General features: G+C 38.8%; 1 protein-coding gene across 1 annotated transcript in view; it reads left to right on the top strand.

The window, feature by feature from the left end:
* CEP112 (centrosomal protein 112) overlaps positions 1-17767 on the top strand; it is a 174881-nt gene that overhangs the window by 103553 nt on the left and 53561 nt on the right. The window contains exon 21 of the mRNA XM_050908422.1: positions 6785-7015. Within this exon, the coding sequence (XP_050764379.1) occupies positions 6785-7015 (231 nt within the window). The remainder of the gene's footprint in view (positions 1-6784; positions 7016-17767) is intronic.

Here is a 17767-nt window from a genome sequence, read left to right as displayed (position 1 = left end):
TGATATTTTAGTGTTTCCAGGAAGTACTAGGCTACTGATCAGGACTACCTGTAACTATGGGGGTGCTAGCAGGGCTCCTGCGCTTCCCTGATTTCCTCCGGAGGAGCTTGCACAGCCCCATGCTTTTTGGAAGATTCGATCAGCGCTCTTGGGAGGCGAGACCAACCTGTTGGTCATTGAACTGTTGTTCATTTTCACTTCGTTTCACACCATTTCATTTATCTGCTCCCTTAATTACTATATTTATGGGCCTATGTGTTCTTACCCAAAAGGCATTTAAACTTGACAGTGTAATAGATTGTGCTGTGAAAGCTAAATAGCTGTTTATTACTTATCCCTGTTAATTTGCGCTCTGCCACATCATTACCCATGTGATAATGTGCGTGACATTTGCAGAAGTAGTTTTCTTTGCAAATCAAATCTGTCTCTTTAAGGATTCATAATATTGACAAATTGCTGATTTTACCAGTCACAAGAAAAATTGGATAATACATTCTTAACATATTTTAATCAAAATTGCTATGGTATAGAAAATATTTTCAATATAGTTGGTTAAAATGGACATAATTGAGTTAATTACAAAGCTTTATTTAGAAGATGACATTAAAAACTTGAGTTCCTAAATTTTAATGACTTGCTAATTCAAAATTCTTTTAAAGTGTCGGTTTAGATTTGATATCTCTTCAGGTTTAGATCGTAGCTTCAACAAAAAGATTCCTCTTTCAGCGCTTCTGTGTACCCTTTATATCATTGTCGTGTTACAAAGGAGCCACAAATAGAGCTGCCAGCTGGCTGAACTGGTCAGCTGAAATTCATCTGGCATGGAGAAAAGCAGGTATACTGGGACCAGTGAGTCCGACTCAGTAGGATGCTTTGTGGACAAAAAGATCAGAGAGCCTTTAGGACTGTGCCTGGCCCTTGGTACTGCACTTGGTTGCCAAACTCTTTTATCTCTTAAGGGTAAAAATCATGGAGATAGTTCCCTAAAACCGGAATGAGATCAAGTTTAAGACTGATTGTTGTGACTTGCTGAAACTGCAGTAGTAAGACTCATTAATATAAACCAATTTTGTTTTATACACAAATCAACATTACTCATCTTTGAAGTTCTTACAGCTATACTTTCTTCTAAGCTTAGAGCTGCAAACAAATAATATTTGTTTACTTTTTTAGCATTCTTTTATGTTAGATGCATTGCTTATTTTTGTGATGGTAGAGAAACTTGTATTTTCTGTTTCTCAGCACTTCATAAAGCTTTGCTTATTAATAAGAAAGCTAAAGCAGTTCAGATTCCCACTTTCAACAGATAACCCCTTCTAAGGTATTTTACAGTAAATATGTCACCAGTTGCTGTGTGACTGGGATGGGATACTTCGTCCCCCTCTTCTGGGACGTTGCACTGATCGTGAGGAAAAAGAGGACTCATTGTCACCGCTGAATCACTGGGTGTTTCTACTTTGTTCCTTATTTTCCTTTTAATTCTTCATCATCAAAGTGAGATTTGTTTTTACTACAGACTTCCTTTCCCTTGACTGGACTGATCTCCTTTCAAAAATAATCCACTACCCAATAACAAATATTATGTATACCTCATCCATCTCTGTCACATCACGCCAGTGTAACAAGACACAAAGAAACAGATCTCCCTTTCCGAAGGGTTCAGCTGATGGTTTCACATCGCGCACTGTTCAAATGCATGCACTCATGTTAATGTTCTGCCAGTTGAGGAAATGCTGAGAACGTATTGGCACACAGAGGCAGAAGCTGCGTATCGGTGGCTCAAATAGGGCTGTTACTTACAGGCTAATATTGTAGGTTATTCTCTTAGAAAGGACCATTGTGATCATGTAACGTAACAGTTCATGTCCGAGCTAAGTCCATGGAACTGCTCAGAGGTTTTGGGGGTTTTTGTTGGGGTTTTTTTTTTAAATGTTACATGCAAGCAAAATTAAACACAGCAAATTGAGACCTATGCAGTCATCTCGAACTGAAGCCAAGTTAGCCCAGTGCAGAAAAATTTTGAAACTCAGTTTGAAGCGTTGTCATGATCCACTTGAGAAATGCAGTGGGCTTTAAAAGTGATGCACTGTTTCAGCAGCCTGAGTGCACTCGGCAATGAAGAGCGATGAAGGGTTATTGCAACTTCATCTGCTGGGAGATGTTAGTCACTTACTGTAAAAACTGCTGAAGCAACACCTAAATGACTCTAGATCTGAGCCTCAGGGAATAAGTTAAGAGTGAATTTGATCTTAACTCTGCATGGCCTTGTTTTTGTGACTTTAAAATGCCCTCAACGCTATTTGAGGCTGGATATGGTGATGGGGTGGATGTGGTTTGGTGTGTAATACATTGAGAGGGAGACAGTGAAGTCCGTGTATTCCATTGCTGTGAGTATAAAAGATGCGGTCATGCTCCAGCCTCTTCCTTAGAAACTGATCCAAGTAAATGCTTCATGGGGTTGAAGTAGGAGCTCCTGGAAAATAAAGGGAATATTTTTTTTTTTTTTTAATTAGACTGTAGTAATTCGGTCCATTTCTCATCTCTGTTGCATGTAACTGTAGCAGAGTTTCAGACATCAGCAACAGATTTTAATTTAAACTTTTTGCCAACTTTATATTTTCTTATGCAATTTACTTTTTAAAATTAAGAGCACATGTTTTCCTTCCAAATAACATGCAGTACATTTATTGGCATTTTAAATAGGCCAAAGTGAGTGAGTAACCTTCTTTTTTTCTTTCAAGTCTATTTTTCCCCTACAGGCAAATTGCTGTGGGCTTATGACCCACCCTTTTTATGACACTATTTCAGCACAGATATTCTTAGTTAGAATTCTAAGTTATTCCTTTGAAACAGAAATAGAAATCACCATCTCAGCTAGCAGTTTCTTCAGCTATGGGATTGTCATGTGCATACACATACGTACAAGTATGCCATATAAATTCATATGAAATCTCTACCCTGTCATACAGTTTACATATTTGTATTTTTGTTCCATTTGGGATACTCTGTAAGCTAGTGTTTTCTTTCTATTTGCTTTCCTGTATGTGGATTAATAGTCATTTTACAAAATGCTTTCTTGTTTGGGGCATGCTGCTATGGCATGCCCATCCTGTGGAATCACTATGAACATCTGCATTCTTCATAAAAAAGATACAGATCTCTTTTATTGCATTTACTCGTACCTATACAACCAAAATAAAGACTAGAACATTTTGATCCATAAAAGGCAGCAAGTAGCAATAAAATTTGGACCTATTATATACGATGAAGTCTTTATTTCTTATGTTTAAGCCTTAAGTTTAGCATAAGAATAATTTGCTCTGGTGGAGTGTTTAAGATGTGTTTTTCTCACAGCAGCTCTTGTACTCAAGCTGTTTGGACCACGCAAACAATTTGGTAGGCATGGTTCACAAACATAGATTTGAGCAGCCAGGAAAAGAATTTAAGAAACCAATACTGAGAAAGAGGATTTAATTTTACAAAGAAACCGAGCAAGCATCGTGCCTTCAGATCTCAAGCATGAGAAGTGAGATTTTGTAATTGCATCTTTTGTTTTTCCACAGAATCATTAAGAAAAGACAGTTGCTCTTAAGTTTTATATTTCATGGATTTTTCACAACTGACAATTATGTCATCTTGTTGGTTTTTTTTCCTAGTAGTACTAATTGGCATGTGGAATAGCAGAATCTCAGTGATGGAAAGTTTGGGATTCGTTTCCTTTAGCAGTTTGCAGGTATCCATGTCACACAAAGTTGTCTTATGCAGCAAGTTGTTCGGTCGTAAGCTGCTTCTGCCAGTGACTTTGTTTATGGGAAAAAATAATCTGGCTGTGAGAACTAGACTTATTTTAAAGTAATTGGCAAGAACTGTGTCTGTGATCCCCAATATAAGCTTTCTCCAGTCACTTTGGAGAGATTAGATGTCTCTTAACATCATCTTACTAGCAGTGAAGTTGCTCCAAAAGGACTCCTTTAATCATATTAGTTTCGCTGCCATCACCCCGTCTTCAGATTCTTTCTTCTTTCCTAATAGAACCAAATCTGCTTTTGCCATCTATTAGGTCCAACATTAATGCTCCTTTGCATATTAATTACTGCTACTTTACCTATAACATTCAGCCCACTATCTTTTGGCTCTCCAGTTTTGAATCTGAAGGCTTGGAGCTGTTACTTTTTCCACGTGGCAGTAGAAAACACTATATTGTGCTATTTGATTTTCTAATGGCTTTGTATAAGAATTATTGAATATAGAACGAAGTAAAGCAGAAGGACGTAACAGTTGAGTCAGGAATTCACCCAGTCTCTATTTTGGCTTGTAATAGGATTTATGAATGAATTTTCCCTGTATTATAAGAAGGTAGCCTTGGCTCCTTATCCTAAATATTTTATCAAACTTTTTAGGAAACTTCTGAGCAAGGTAATATCTTAGTTTCACTTACACGGGGTGTGGGGAAAGTTTAAGGAAGTTTTTTCTTTTAAAAAAGAAGGAAGAAAAAAAAAAAAGGAAAGTGGTAGTGGAAGGGGAATGAGCTCTCAAAAAGAGCGCTCTCAGATTAACAGATAATTGTTACTATTCCAGGCAGGACTTGCATTGGAACGGCTATTAAAAAACCCAAATGCTACGTATGTCAGTTTAGAACGCGGACCATATCATCCTATAGAAATTGTAGCTATTATCTTCATTGACCTAGCATTTCTTTGGTTAAGTAAAAGCCAGTCAGGCTATCATTTTTTTATGATCTTGAGGTGAAATTATTTTCCGAAAGAATTATAAAACTATATTGTAGATTATAATTATATACTAAAATGTACTTTACATTTGTAGTTTGTATACAGGTTTAATAAAAAATTAAACATGTATAGAGGAAAAGATCAGGAAAGGAAGGAAAGGATCTAGTGCAGATTACACTATATGAAACATATGTTTGAGATAATGCTGATATAGCTGAAGTATGTGGCCTGTGTTATACTTCTGTATACAAATGATGTGCTCATTCCATCTCTACACATACACACACAAAATTTTACCTTTGACATAGTAGGGAATAATGCCAATGAGTAATTAAGAAAGCATGGAAGCAAAAGTCAGTCCTGTGATAAGTTTCCGAGATGGTTAACATTATTTAATACATGTTACAGCTGTGATAGTCGAAGGACACAATTGAAGGTTTGGGGGGAGACGACACGTCTTTTGTCACGCCATATAGTTCAAATAGTTTGGAAAAAAATAGGCAAACTTTCAAGCCTTGATTTTTTTTTTTATTTTTTTTTTTTCCCCTCTCTCGGATCACAGTGTTTAAAACAATCTGTCTTGGGATATTAATGTACAAGGCAATATATCTGATAGTCATTCATTTCCCAACTTTGGTCAGAAATGGATGTTTCTTTTTCAAAGATTTGTAGTAATGTGGTTCTCAGAGACTGCAAATAGATGGTTTAGCTGAATACAGACAGTATATTAAAAATGTCTAAAGAAGAAAAATAGTAGTTGGAGAGGGAGATCAGTTCGGAGCTCTAGAATCAGTAACTGGCGTTCCAGGGCAATGGGATCTTTAAATATACAGTAATTTTCATCAGATTTTCTTGTGAAACCTTTAATAAGCTTGAGCTGAGTCACCTACATCTGTTTGGTAGAACATCAGTTTCTCATCTCAATATTATCACATCCTCTATGAAAGAATTCCAGGGAACTGCAAAGTTACTTGTGAAGCAGGGAGGAAAAAGGGGGAAATACTGTGTGAGTTTTTTAGTGAAAATGCTCATTTTCAGAATGATATTTATGAATGAAAACATATATGTGCTTGCAATGTCATACATTACAATTAGCTGTAAGGACAACGGTTTTATTTCCCAGATGCGATGCTCCTATACTTAATTTAAGAAGCTACAGAAGAAATGCAGTTAGAGAAGTAACTAATAAGAGTTATATGCAAGTGTAAATTTAAAGTAATAAATGTATACTCTACTACTGCTGTAAAGTAGCAATGTGTATTCTGTATACTTCAGGAGTAACACAGCTTTACCGCATAGAACTTTCATTCCTTACCCTTTCAAGTTCCCCCATCGAAGGCAGGCAGTGAGCCGACTCCCCGCTGTTCTGCTGCCGCTCCGTCGTCCCCCGCTTCTGATGCCGCTGCTGTGTTGCACACCGTCCTTTGCTCCCGAGGACGGAAGGATAATCTGTGATCACATAAAAGAGTTGTGGATTCTGAAGTCTGTGTCTTGCATTTTGAAGGTCGCGTGTCTTATCTATACTGTGTTTGCAGAGTCTTAAGGATTCTCTGCGTTGGCCCGTGTCATCCTCTCTCGGCGTGCTCTAGTTCCCTCACCCGAAGGAGGATGTTCTTTGATACGTTCCTGGTGCACATTAGCACATTATGATGAAATACAGTCTATAATCTGTAGCAGTGATTGATAAATGATTGATGATACACCGATATCTCATTAGAAGGCGGCAGGTCATTTCTTAAGGGAAAAAAAAAAAGAAGGCATGGACATTATATGTAGTGATTATATGCCACAGACTAAATTTCTTCACCTATGGGGCACCCTGTCCAGAAAGGTAAATCTTACTCCATCCATGCTTTGGGCAGGGGGGACCTGTATCCATCTGCATGTATTAAGAGAAGGAGAAGAGCAATAAGAGAGGCCAAGAAAAGGGACAGAGAATCCTTTGAGTCTGCTTCCTACCCCAGCTAACAGCCTGTCTGAGAAAAGCAAGTGGTTTTTGTTTTGTGGGTTTTTGGGTTTGTTTTTTTTTTTACTTTTTTTGTTCTTTATTTCAGGTTATCTGTGATATGGAGAACCAAATCCACAAGCTGAGGGAAGAGCTAATTCAGGTAAATGCTCAGCGGAAGCAGCAGCTGCTGGAGCTAAGCCATCAGTGGGAAGAGGAGAAGCAGAGGGCAGCTCGAGACCATGAGACAGCAATGAATAAGCTGAAAGTGGAGGCAGAAAAAATGACATTAGACCTGAAAAAGATACATGCGGCAGAAACAGAGAAGGCCTTGGACAAGGTAAGAGGTTCGCATAGGGCTGCTTCTTGTGGCATGGCAAAAGCGCAGCAATCACCCCAAAAGTCAGATAAGCAAAGTTTCACTGAGGAAAAATGTTTAGGGGTCACTTGAGTTGAAAAAACAGACATATGCTGCAGATTTGACATTGGATGCCACAATCACGGCACGAGTATGGAAAGTTTTGTGGTTCTATAATGAAAGACTCGGAACACGCAGCGGCAGTGGTCGCTGCTGTAGCTGTTTTCCCTGCGAGCGGTGCTGGGGCAGCACCTTCCAGCCAGGGTGAGTGCCGAACAGGGACGACCGTGCGGTGCTCAGGAGCTGGCGGGACTTTAAAAATCCAGATGATTTCAAAGGCAAAGTCAGCCAAGCACTAGGCTAATCACTTTTCCTTTGCTGGAATAGATAGAGTAGAAAGAGCGGTTCTGTCTAACCAAGCTTTTTCTCCCTTAAAAAGAGGGAAAGTTCTTAAGGAGGAAAAAATTCAGGCTAAAACTGCAAGGAAATTGGGCCTAGTTGCTAACAACGGCTGGTCTACTTTTGCCTGTGTGCATCGGGTGAGCAAGGACTCTGTGAAAGGCTTGAAAATAGAAATTAATGTTTCAGATACATCAAGGCTTCCCTCCCCATTCTGTTCAGTGGGGTCACTGACTGTGCATCAGTGCTTGCTGAGCATCCCCTTGGACCGGCGTCTTGAATTCAAGTATTTCACCACATTAGGGATGATACGAGCTAAAATATGTGAGTTTCATTTCAAAAGCTAAACTAAAAAAACCCTGCTTAAATATTTATGGTAGATGCTGTGTATATGTAAGCAGATAGTTGTTGAAGTATCTTTTATATGCATTAATGTAATAAATCATACATTTTATTGCAAAGTGATGTACAGTGGCACAAATTAACAATCTGCGTATACTGTTTGAACAGCCTTTGTGAAAGTGACATTTCATTTACCTGCGTCAGGTTCTTGGTCTGTAATTTTAAACAGCATTCGGAGGATTACGTTGGAAATCAGCCAGCCTGAAGCCATTAAAATGGCTGTGATCAACAATTCAGAATCTTTTCTGAATGTAAGGAAAGCTCTGCTTGGCATAATTATTTAAAGCCAAGGTCACAGAAAGTATTTAAACCTTTGAAATTCATCATTAAAGGATTAATTTTAACTCAGGAAGACATTGTCATTTTTGCTTAAAAATGGAATTTGAATCTCAATTCTTTTCTTTCTTTGATCTTTTTTTACATGTGTAGTATAGCAAAAGAAAAGTTAACTTCTTTACATCCTCAAATTAAAGTTACAAATAATCCTTCATAAAGCAATATCTTTAATAGTCTTGAATTGTCATTTCTGTCAGAAATACTATTTTTTAAATTTGTTGGACTTTTTCTGTTTTTAAAAAAAAATTGCTAATTTTAAGCTATATTAACAGCTATTGAAATTTTTTTTATTTAACCTACTTCCCTATTTTTGCCTCTAATCAGAAGAGCACATACTGAGTAAAAGATAGGAGGGGGAAAAAAAAAAGTATCTCTGTTTGGAAAGTCTTTCACAGACATGTGAAAATACCTTGCATTACCTTCAAATCTCCATTTACCATTCCGCTTTGTTTCTGTCTTCCAAATGTAGAGCTGTGGAAATTGGCCACAAAGTCCAAAAGTCAAAGTAGCTTAGAGGGCAAACTCCATTTAAAGCTTAAAAGTTACTGTTTCAGCTAACTTAGTTCAAATCTTGATCCTATTAAAGGCCACAGAACTTTGATGAAGGAGATTTTATCCAAGGGGAAAAGAAAAAGGCATCTTAATTGCAGCATGAGTTTAGAAACTTGTTTTTAAAAGTCTTTTTATTTTTCTAGCAAATCTTGTTACCTTGAAATTTAGGACAATATGGGAGAAAAATTTGTCCTCTAAATTTACTTTTTTCTGCCAATTCTGTAAAGATTGCTTAAAAATCCAAGGGGAAGCTGAATTTCGCTGTTTAGGCTTGGAACATCTGACTGTCCAGATTTTCTGAAGGTCAATCTGTTCCCCAGTGAAGGTTCTCATTCCTCTGTGGTCTGTTTTGTGAGTAATACTGATTTCTGTGTGGTTTGCTTTGTGTAATTGTGGACTGTTGTTCACGTGAACATGATGAAATACAAAAGAAATGTCTAACACTTAAGTGAAAAGAAAAATTGAAATAAAAATGGGTAGGAGGAAATACAGGATTCATATGGTATTGTGCTCCCCATAGCCCTGCTGCACTGGGAATGGGAAGGAGGAGAGTGGGGGGCAGAGACAGAGGAACAGTTTTCATTGCAAGCGCACTGGACATTTAAATATTCGTTGGTATTTATAGACAGCTTTTCACTATTTAGGGACACATAATTTACTGAGGTCTTTGATTTTCTGTTGCTTAAAAATCTCAACTTTAAAGATAGTACATTGTTTATTGTAATATTTTATTTGATTCATTTTGTTAGTGATTACAGGATACAATGCCAGAAAGTTCCTCCATAAAAGTAGTACGGTAATGTTTTTGAACCTGTGATTCTAAAAGCAAATATCTTTTGACAGTTATCGTATCTCCCAGTCACTAGGGAATGATAAGTGGGAAAATATTTAACAGCTTGCCAAATGGCACTGTGTAACCTGCACTATAGGAAAAATAAACATGGCATCTGTTGTTGTGGAAATAATAATAAAGGTGTATTGGGTTTGCGTGGCAAGGTTTTGGTAGCAGGGGGGCTACAGGGGTGGCTTCTGTGAGAAGCTGCCAGAAGCTTCCCCCATGTCCAATGGAGCCAATGCCAGCCGGCTCCAGGACGGACCCGCCGCTGGCCAAGGCCGAGCCCATCAGCGATGGTGGTAGTGCCTCTGGGATAATGTATTTAAGAAGGGGCAGGGGGGGAAAAACTGGGCAAGAGCAATTGCAGCCAGAGAGAGGAGTGAGAACATGTGAGAGAAACAACTCTGCAGACACCAAGGTCAGTGAAGGAGGAGGGGGAAGCCCATGGTGAGGCAGGCTGTCCCCCTGCAGCCCATGGTGGTCCACGGTGGAGCAGATATCCACCTGCAGCCCGTGGAGGACCCCACGCCGGAGCAGGGGGATGCCCGAGGGAGGCTGTGAGCCCGTGGGAAGCCCACGCTGGAGCAGGCTCCTGGCAGGACCTGTGGCCCCGTGGAGAGAGGAGCCCAGGCTGGAGCAGGTTTGTTAGCAGGGCTTGTGACCCCGCGGGGGACCCACGCTGGAGCAGTCTGCTCCTGAAGGACTGCACCCCGTGGAAGGGACCCACGCTGGAGCAGTTTGTGAAGAACTGCAGCCCGTGGGAAGGACTCACGTTGGAGAAGTTCGTGGAGGACTGTCTCCCGTGGGAGGGACCCCACGCTGGAGCAGGGGAAGAGTGTGAGGAGTCCTCCCCCTGAGGAGGAAGGAGCAGCAGAAATAATGTGTGATGGACTGACCACAACCCCCATTCCCCATCCCCCTGCGCCACTGGTGGGGAGGAGGTAGAGAACTCAGGAGTAAAGTTAAGCCTGGGAAGAAGGGAGGGGTGGGGGGAAGGTGTTTTTAAGATTTGGTTTTATTTCTCATTATCCTACTCTGATTTGATTGGTAATAAATTAAACTAATTTCCCCAAGTCGAGTCTGTTTTGCCCGTGACGGTAACTGCTGAGGGATCTCCCTGTCCTTACCTCAACTCACGAGCCTTTGGTTATATTTTCTCTCCCCTGTCCAGCTGAGGAGGGGGAGTGATAGAGCGGCTTTGGTGGGCGCCTGGCATCCAGCCAGCGTCAACCCACCACAAAAGGGAAAAGTCCATAATTTTCCAGTGACCTTCCCTGTTGCAGGTATTATTTTCAATTAAACATCTCTTTCTTACAAAAGTGAGCTATAGTTGACCTAAATATGCACATTATGAGTAGCGTTGAACCTGTTGTGGACAAGTTGGGCAGCTCTGAGACTTCTCTGTGCTTAGTGCTGTCCCCTGAGTTGCAGGAGCACTGGAAAAGGTGACGAGGGCTCTACCTGAACTGCAGTCAGAAGACCTTCTGTAAGCAAGGTCCCTGTCACCAGCCTGGTACCTAGAAACAGAGCTGAGGTGATCCAGGAGCAGCTCGGCGTGTGCTGGGCTGCTGCGATGCAGAGGTAGCTGTTCTTGCTGGGGCAGTGCCGCAGTTCATCTTCAGCCTTGCTTTTTGCTAGATCAGGTGCCACAGCCCAATCACACAGAATCACCGTATTGCTCACCTTTTAAGATGTAACACGGTAGTTGTATTAGAACGCAAAACCACCTTATCAGATAAGGATAACAAATTTTAATGTCCTTAAGGTCAGATAAGCCATGCTGGACATAAATCAGACAAAAATTCAAGATGATAGCATGGAGAATTTGAAACAGTACTTATCATGTTCTTAGGACTTCAGGACTTTCATAATATCTGTTATCTGTCTCTAACATAAAAATGACTTGAGAATATCTCCGATTTATTTCTTGTCTATTAGTTAAGGAATCTTAAATATCGTTTCAGAAGAGCACTTGTATTCAATCATAATGATTTTGATTTACTTTTGAAGTAGAGATTTAATTTGCTTGCATTTCATTATATTAAGTGATTATAGCATTTTCTGATGTGATGGTAATTTTATTTTTTTTTTCTTTGAAGTCATACCTCATTATGATGAAACATAAACTGTTTCATAAACAAACATATTCGAGAATGCATAGTGCTGTAGTTAGGCTCCACTAATGACTGATTTCAGCAGGCAGGCAGGTGTGCTATAGGTTGCAGCAGCAGAACTCGCGGCATGAACACTAACCAGCCGGGGTAATGGACTGTGCAAAGCTTGTGAGCGTTTTCAGGTTTGCCAGAAGTGACTAAAAGCAAGAGACAAACTGCATGTCTAAGTGCGTGCAGATGTGAAGCTTGGCTGACACAACTGTTTGTAACGTTCATCTGTGGTATTTTCTTGGCAAAGAAAAGGAGCATTCAGAAAGCATGACCCGAGCAGATCAGTAGACATGCTAACAGTGCTCAAAGGAAGCAACCTTGGAACGCTGAAAATATCTCATAAAAAAGCTCTCTTTGAGCAGCGCACATGAGTAAATTGGAGTGGGAGAAAAAGTTGTGGTTTTTTTTTTTCCTCTCTAAATAATTTTCAACATTTAGCTTTTTATTGACTACTTTTCTATATTTAAATAGATATTTTGACTCATCCTGTTAAATCTTTATGCAGGTTCCAGGAACATCTAATTCTTTTTCAGTGCTGCTTTTCTTGTGGATAAGTAATTTACATTTTTGTGTATTGACTGTACTGAACGCACATGATATTTGATTACAGGATGAAGCTGTAGTCAAAAAAAAAAAAGAAGAGAGAGTCAAACACTTTAGTTTTTGGACTGCAGTTCTTCTGATTTCAGTACAGTTGTGAAATGGTTCACTCTGGAGAGATGGGACTCCAAGATGGCATGCAACCTGGCCAGAGCTGTGCAAATCGTGCTTGTAGACTTTAATGATGTGGCAGTTAGTTGTACTCTGAGATTTCTGTTATTTTAAATAAAATTTGACATTTACAATGTTTTCTAGTCTATACCAGTTACAATCACTCCATCTATGTCTGGTGGGAAGTCCACATAAAACTGAAATGCCTGGGGAATTCAAAGTTAAGGTCACTGTGTAAGTGACCGCTTCTCTAATTAAGAATAACTATGCTATATAATAGTTATGTTGTAATATGTAACGTTTTTGTAGTGGGGCCTTTTTAAAAAATCTGCAGACAGTGTCCTATAATTGGATGCTTAATTTTTGAGCAACTTCTGCTTGCATACAGTTTGCAAATAAGGTACTGATAACATGCCCTAGAGAGCATTTTGGTCCGTCCTTTAGCATCAGGCTTTGTGATGCTGGATTAATTAACTAGCAAGTACAGCCCTAGGGTGCGGTCCAGTTGGACGTACCCATTGGGCATATTTTCATACTGCATACGTAGGAATATCTTTAATTCACAATATCTGTTCTGGCACTATTGTCAGTACTCATACAGATGATGTCATACTGTTCAGCGCTGGTAAAGAAATAGAAGATGAAGGGAAAGACTATGACATCTTCAGAGATTAAAGAGGTACTTCAAGAGATAGTCTATTTAAAGTATTGAGTTTCCCCTAAGCAGTTAAGTTACTTCTGCTCATAAAGAATAAGCATTGCATGCTTTCCATTAGCTTACGTTGTTGAATACTGTCTCTCTAGCTGTTGTTCTTCTCTGCCAACTCTACATTTCATTAACTACCAAAAATGGTTCCATCTTTGTATCTAAGACCTTCTGGGAACTGGACCATCTCTGCAGCAATTCTGTAGGTTTCTGCTTAGACTTCTTAGCATAATGGAGTCTTTGATCTGAGTGGCACCTTTCACTTCATTAACTTGAACACTAATAGCCATAGTATAGCTAGCTTGGTTTATGTGAGCATCCAGATGAACTATTTTCACACTCGTTGCAGCGATACCCTGGTTATTTACATGGGGTCAAATAGGTCAACCATAAAATGTGGACATGTATTCTTCCCGAATATAATGATATCATTAAATTGGTATCTAATTATAATGTAGACATGTTTTTCTCCTTGCTTGAATGCATTCAGGATCTCATCAGTTGTTGTATATGTGCCATTTTTTTAGACTAAAATTTTTAAATGTTTGTTTGAATCTATTACATAGATTATTTTGCTTAGGCGTTAGCTATGAGTAATCTAAAGAGCCTCTAATTCTTACCAAGAATTGGATGTTTCCCGAGTCTCTTAATTTTTTTCATTATAATCCGAGAACTATTGTCTATGATATTATCTCTCTGTTCCAGAGTAGTAATATTTTTGTTGGTTTTGTGTTGTAGAGTCTGTGTACATTTACTTACGTTTGGTTCTTGAACATTTCTGACACAGTGTTAGTGATTCATCAACTAATATTAATAACAATGGGCATAGTATTTGGGCTTTGTTGGAGAAAATCTGCCAAAAGCCTAGAAGATCAAGAAAAAAGAAATGTATTTCAAAAAGAGAAAAGATTTGTATAGCAAAGTTAGTGTATGTTAGCACAAGAAGTCCAGATTATTTCATCTGTCTTTATAGTACCTTTACAGCAAATCTTGCGATAAAATTTTGCTCACAGATGAGGGGAGAAAACTGATTTCCTCTCTAGTGTGTCCCCTTTTGTTCTGCTCCTTCTTATTCCTCCAAAGAAAAAGAAAGATGATAGTGGACCAGGAACATGGTCACAGGACTTGCATCATCCCTTAGGGGAGCCATTTGGAAGAGTCTTCAATCAACAGAGCCAAACATGAAGAAAAACATGGTAGAATAATCTCAGGGATATTTCACTCAAATGAGACTAAACAGAATTTGTGGCGCTCTCCCTGCTGGAGATATTTCAAAGAATAGTCTCAGTTATTGACAGAGAGTTACTCTGCTTCTACCTCCTTTAAAAAAAAAAAAAACAAAAAACAAAAAAACCCTCAGAAAAACAAACCAGAAAACAACAGGTAAGATTTCTGCCCATCAATTGCATTTATAAATCTGGTTCCAGAGGTAACCAAGAATAGTTGGTATAACTGTCACTGTGGACAAAAATATGCACCCATGAGCATTAGGCTTACTTTTTAACGTCTTCATTAATGTTTGGAGAGGAGATCAAGCACCACATTATTTGCGTTCACAAATAACACCATAGGGTTAAAAATTAAAATGACTGATGCAATACCGTTAAGAAATGAGAACCAGACAAGAAGAAGCATAGTTGAGCTAAATGATAAATTATGACAAAATACGGAATTAAGAAGATAGCTTTCAACAGGGCAAGGGCTGATATAATTAAGATTAGAGCTCTATCATATGGCCCGTCTTTCAGCGCACTTTATTCACTCCCTATAATATCAGTTATAGTTGGTTAGTTGTTTGAGAAGTTTGGTTGGGTTTTTTGGGGTTTTGTTTTTTTCAACCAACTGGTATTAATCTAAGGTATCTATCGAAGAAGTATTTACAGGTGGGTTTTTGTCTTCTCTGTCTCCTATTTCTTTTTCAAGTCTGTGTTTCAAACACCGCTTCTAGTTCTGCCGCACCAGGGCACTCTCTGCTTTTCCTCAATTCTATAACTTCCAGGTTGTAGCCTTTGGTGTGTATTCATAAGACCAAGACTCACAAAATCATGAAGATGGTGGATAAGGTGAATGCTGAGTTGTTATTTACTGCCCAAGAACTTGGGCGTAGTTCCTGGAAACTAATAAGAGATGGATTTAAAACTGGTGAAAGAAGGTACCTCTCTAACCAACAGATAGCGAGCTGCCTGAATTGATTTCCGTGGAGGTTGTGAAGGCGGATACTATCAGCAGGTTCGAAAAAGTATTAAACAGTTTTATAAGCAGCGTGTTCGTAACCAGTCACTAATGGGAATAAGCCGGGATTTAACTTCTGACGTCCCTGATAGGGCAGTTGTGGGTGCTGGGGGAGTGCAAGAGGCCGGGTTTATGCAGCCTCTGCAAGCAGCACCTGGAGAGGACAGTGGGCTCGGTGGCCCATGAGCCTGACTCTGGAGGACATACCTGATGTTTTTAGTACAACTGATGTTTCAGTCGTAACTTTCCTGGTTACGAAGTGCAGGAAGCTTTTCCAGTGGCAGGATGACTGTTCTAATTATTTTTTCAATAGCTTCCTGAGCCTTTCTTCACTATCCAAACAAACTGTAACACACCAACTTTATCTTGTAATACACAATTGCTTATTATTTTAACTATATTAAATATTTTTTAAAGCCCAATTGAATCATTACCTCATTCTCTCCTTTTTTTTTCCGCAATACTATGTGTCTTGAAGAAGGCTGATTGCATGTAGGTACAGTTTTCTCTAATTTACCAATTTTACTTATCTTTACATCCCAGGGTACATTATAACATTAGGAAAAACATTGGGTATTTTCCAGTACAGTAGCTGTTTGTAATGTGAGATTACTCTTTTTTTTTTTTTTTTTTTTTTTTTTTTTTTTAACAACTCGGCCAATTCATTCTTAGATTCTTTCAGAATTATTGAATGAACACCATCTGGTCTGGGTGCCTAGGCAGGGGTGAGAGGATAGACCCTACAACCGATGCCCTGTTACTGGATCCCGGTACCTGCAGCGATCACTGCTGATTTCACTGGGGCTCAGTCAGGGTTTTGTTTATGCAAACAACAGTAACGGGTGTTTGTTACCTGGAATTAGTAAGTACTAAGTGGAGATTTCTCCTGCATCCCATGCCATGAGCTCCACATTCTTACTTTTCTTGAAAGTTCCTGGGGTAATGCATCCCTTACACAGACTTTCTCAAGTCCCCCAAACCCGAGAGTCAGCACAAGCCAAAGCAAAAAAAAAAAAAAAGCTGCCCCATGGAACGTGTCCATCGCATCCCTGCTTAGGTCAGTATTTGGATATCTGGATTTTTTACTATAGCTTTATTTAGAAAAAATGCTCAGTTATCAAGACCAAACTAATATAAAACATCTTTGTTGCATATTTAAATTCTGGCACAATTTGAAGACGTTGTTTACACTTATTTGCTCTTTCTTCATATCTTTATAACAGAGAAAAGCTGCAGGTGGCTTTTTTTTTCTTCTTCTTTTTGGAGGGGAAGGAGTGTTTGGGAAATCGGGAAGGGGTAAAACGATGTTATTAGTCCTTCAGAGTCTTTAATGTGAAGAAACAAAAGTGTTCCAAAACTACTTGCTTACAGCTGCAGAACATGTCACGGAGTAAAACCCACCTTCATTAAATGGGTGAGAAAGAATTCTAATTGTTTTGAAGTTCTTATGATCAGTCTGCATATGCTTCATTGTAATGTGATACTAAAGTGCCTCAATTATGATTTGTATATTTTGGTGCCAGAAGGTTTTTTTTCTTATGCTGAATTATTAAGTTCTGTCAGCTGCTGGGCTGTCATATAGAGATACAGTAAATCACATTATATTTTGTCATGGATTACACAGAGCAATAAATTTGGGAACAGAGATCAAAGTAGTTTCACAATCACATCTGAGTGTAGGAGGGGTGTTTAACTTGTAGAAAATCTGATTTAGGTGAAACTGTTGCAGTTCTTGTGTGAATTTGAAATGAATTTGAGTGTTTGCTTGAAAATGAATAAGGTACAAATCCCCAAAAGAGTTCTCCTGTATTTAGTTCAGAGGAGTTAATCCTGACCTACAGCTGCAGGATGGAGAACGGATAAATAATTAAACATTGGGAATGTTAAGAGTCTCGCAATGTCTTATTTATGTTTTTAATTGCTTTCATGATTGAGCAATATATTCCATTCTCTTTTTAATTGGGACTTTGCTGGACTTGTGCATAGTTAGTCATTGGTACAGTAATGCTTTCTGGCTCCGTGAAGTTGTCGTTCTTTTGGGGAAGCTTTGTTGTATTTAAAACTACAAAAAGTAATCCAGCGTAATCTTGCTAAGGAACATTGATTGCTTCAGACTATAGATTTGTTAGGGGATTTTTGTCGTATTTTCAGTGTTTGTCTTTCCAGCTGTAGAAGCTTAACTTTTGTTGGGCTCTCATCTAATGATATAACTTAGTAATACCGAGTTAACTTAGTAATACCAAGCCTGTCCTTTTGTTTCCAGTTTTCCTTCTATTTAATAAAAAAGGTTCTATCTCAAAATGATACGTACTCACGATTTTTTTCTAGTCATTATCTTCTTAACACTTGCTTGTTATTGCCACAAAATTCAACTTAAAACAGCAATGGAGAATCTA

This window comes from Gymnogyps californianus, chromosome 19, assembly GCF_018139145.2.
Source record: "Gymnogyps californianus isolate 813 chromosome 19, ASM1813914v2, whole genome shotgun sequence".
NCBI classification, from domain to species: domain Eukaryota; kingdom Metazoa; phylum Chordata; class Aves; order Accipitriformes; family Cathartidae; genus Gymnogyps; species Gymnogyps californianus.
Note: the sequence above shows the minus strand (reverse complement) of the source record. Positions and strands in the feature narration are given on the sequence as shown.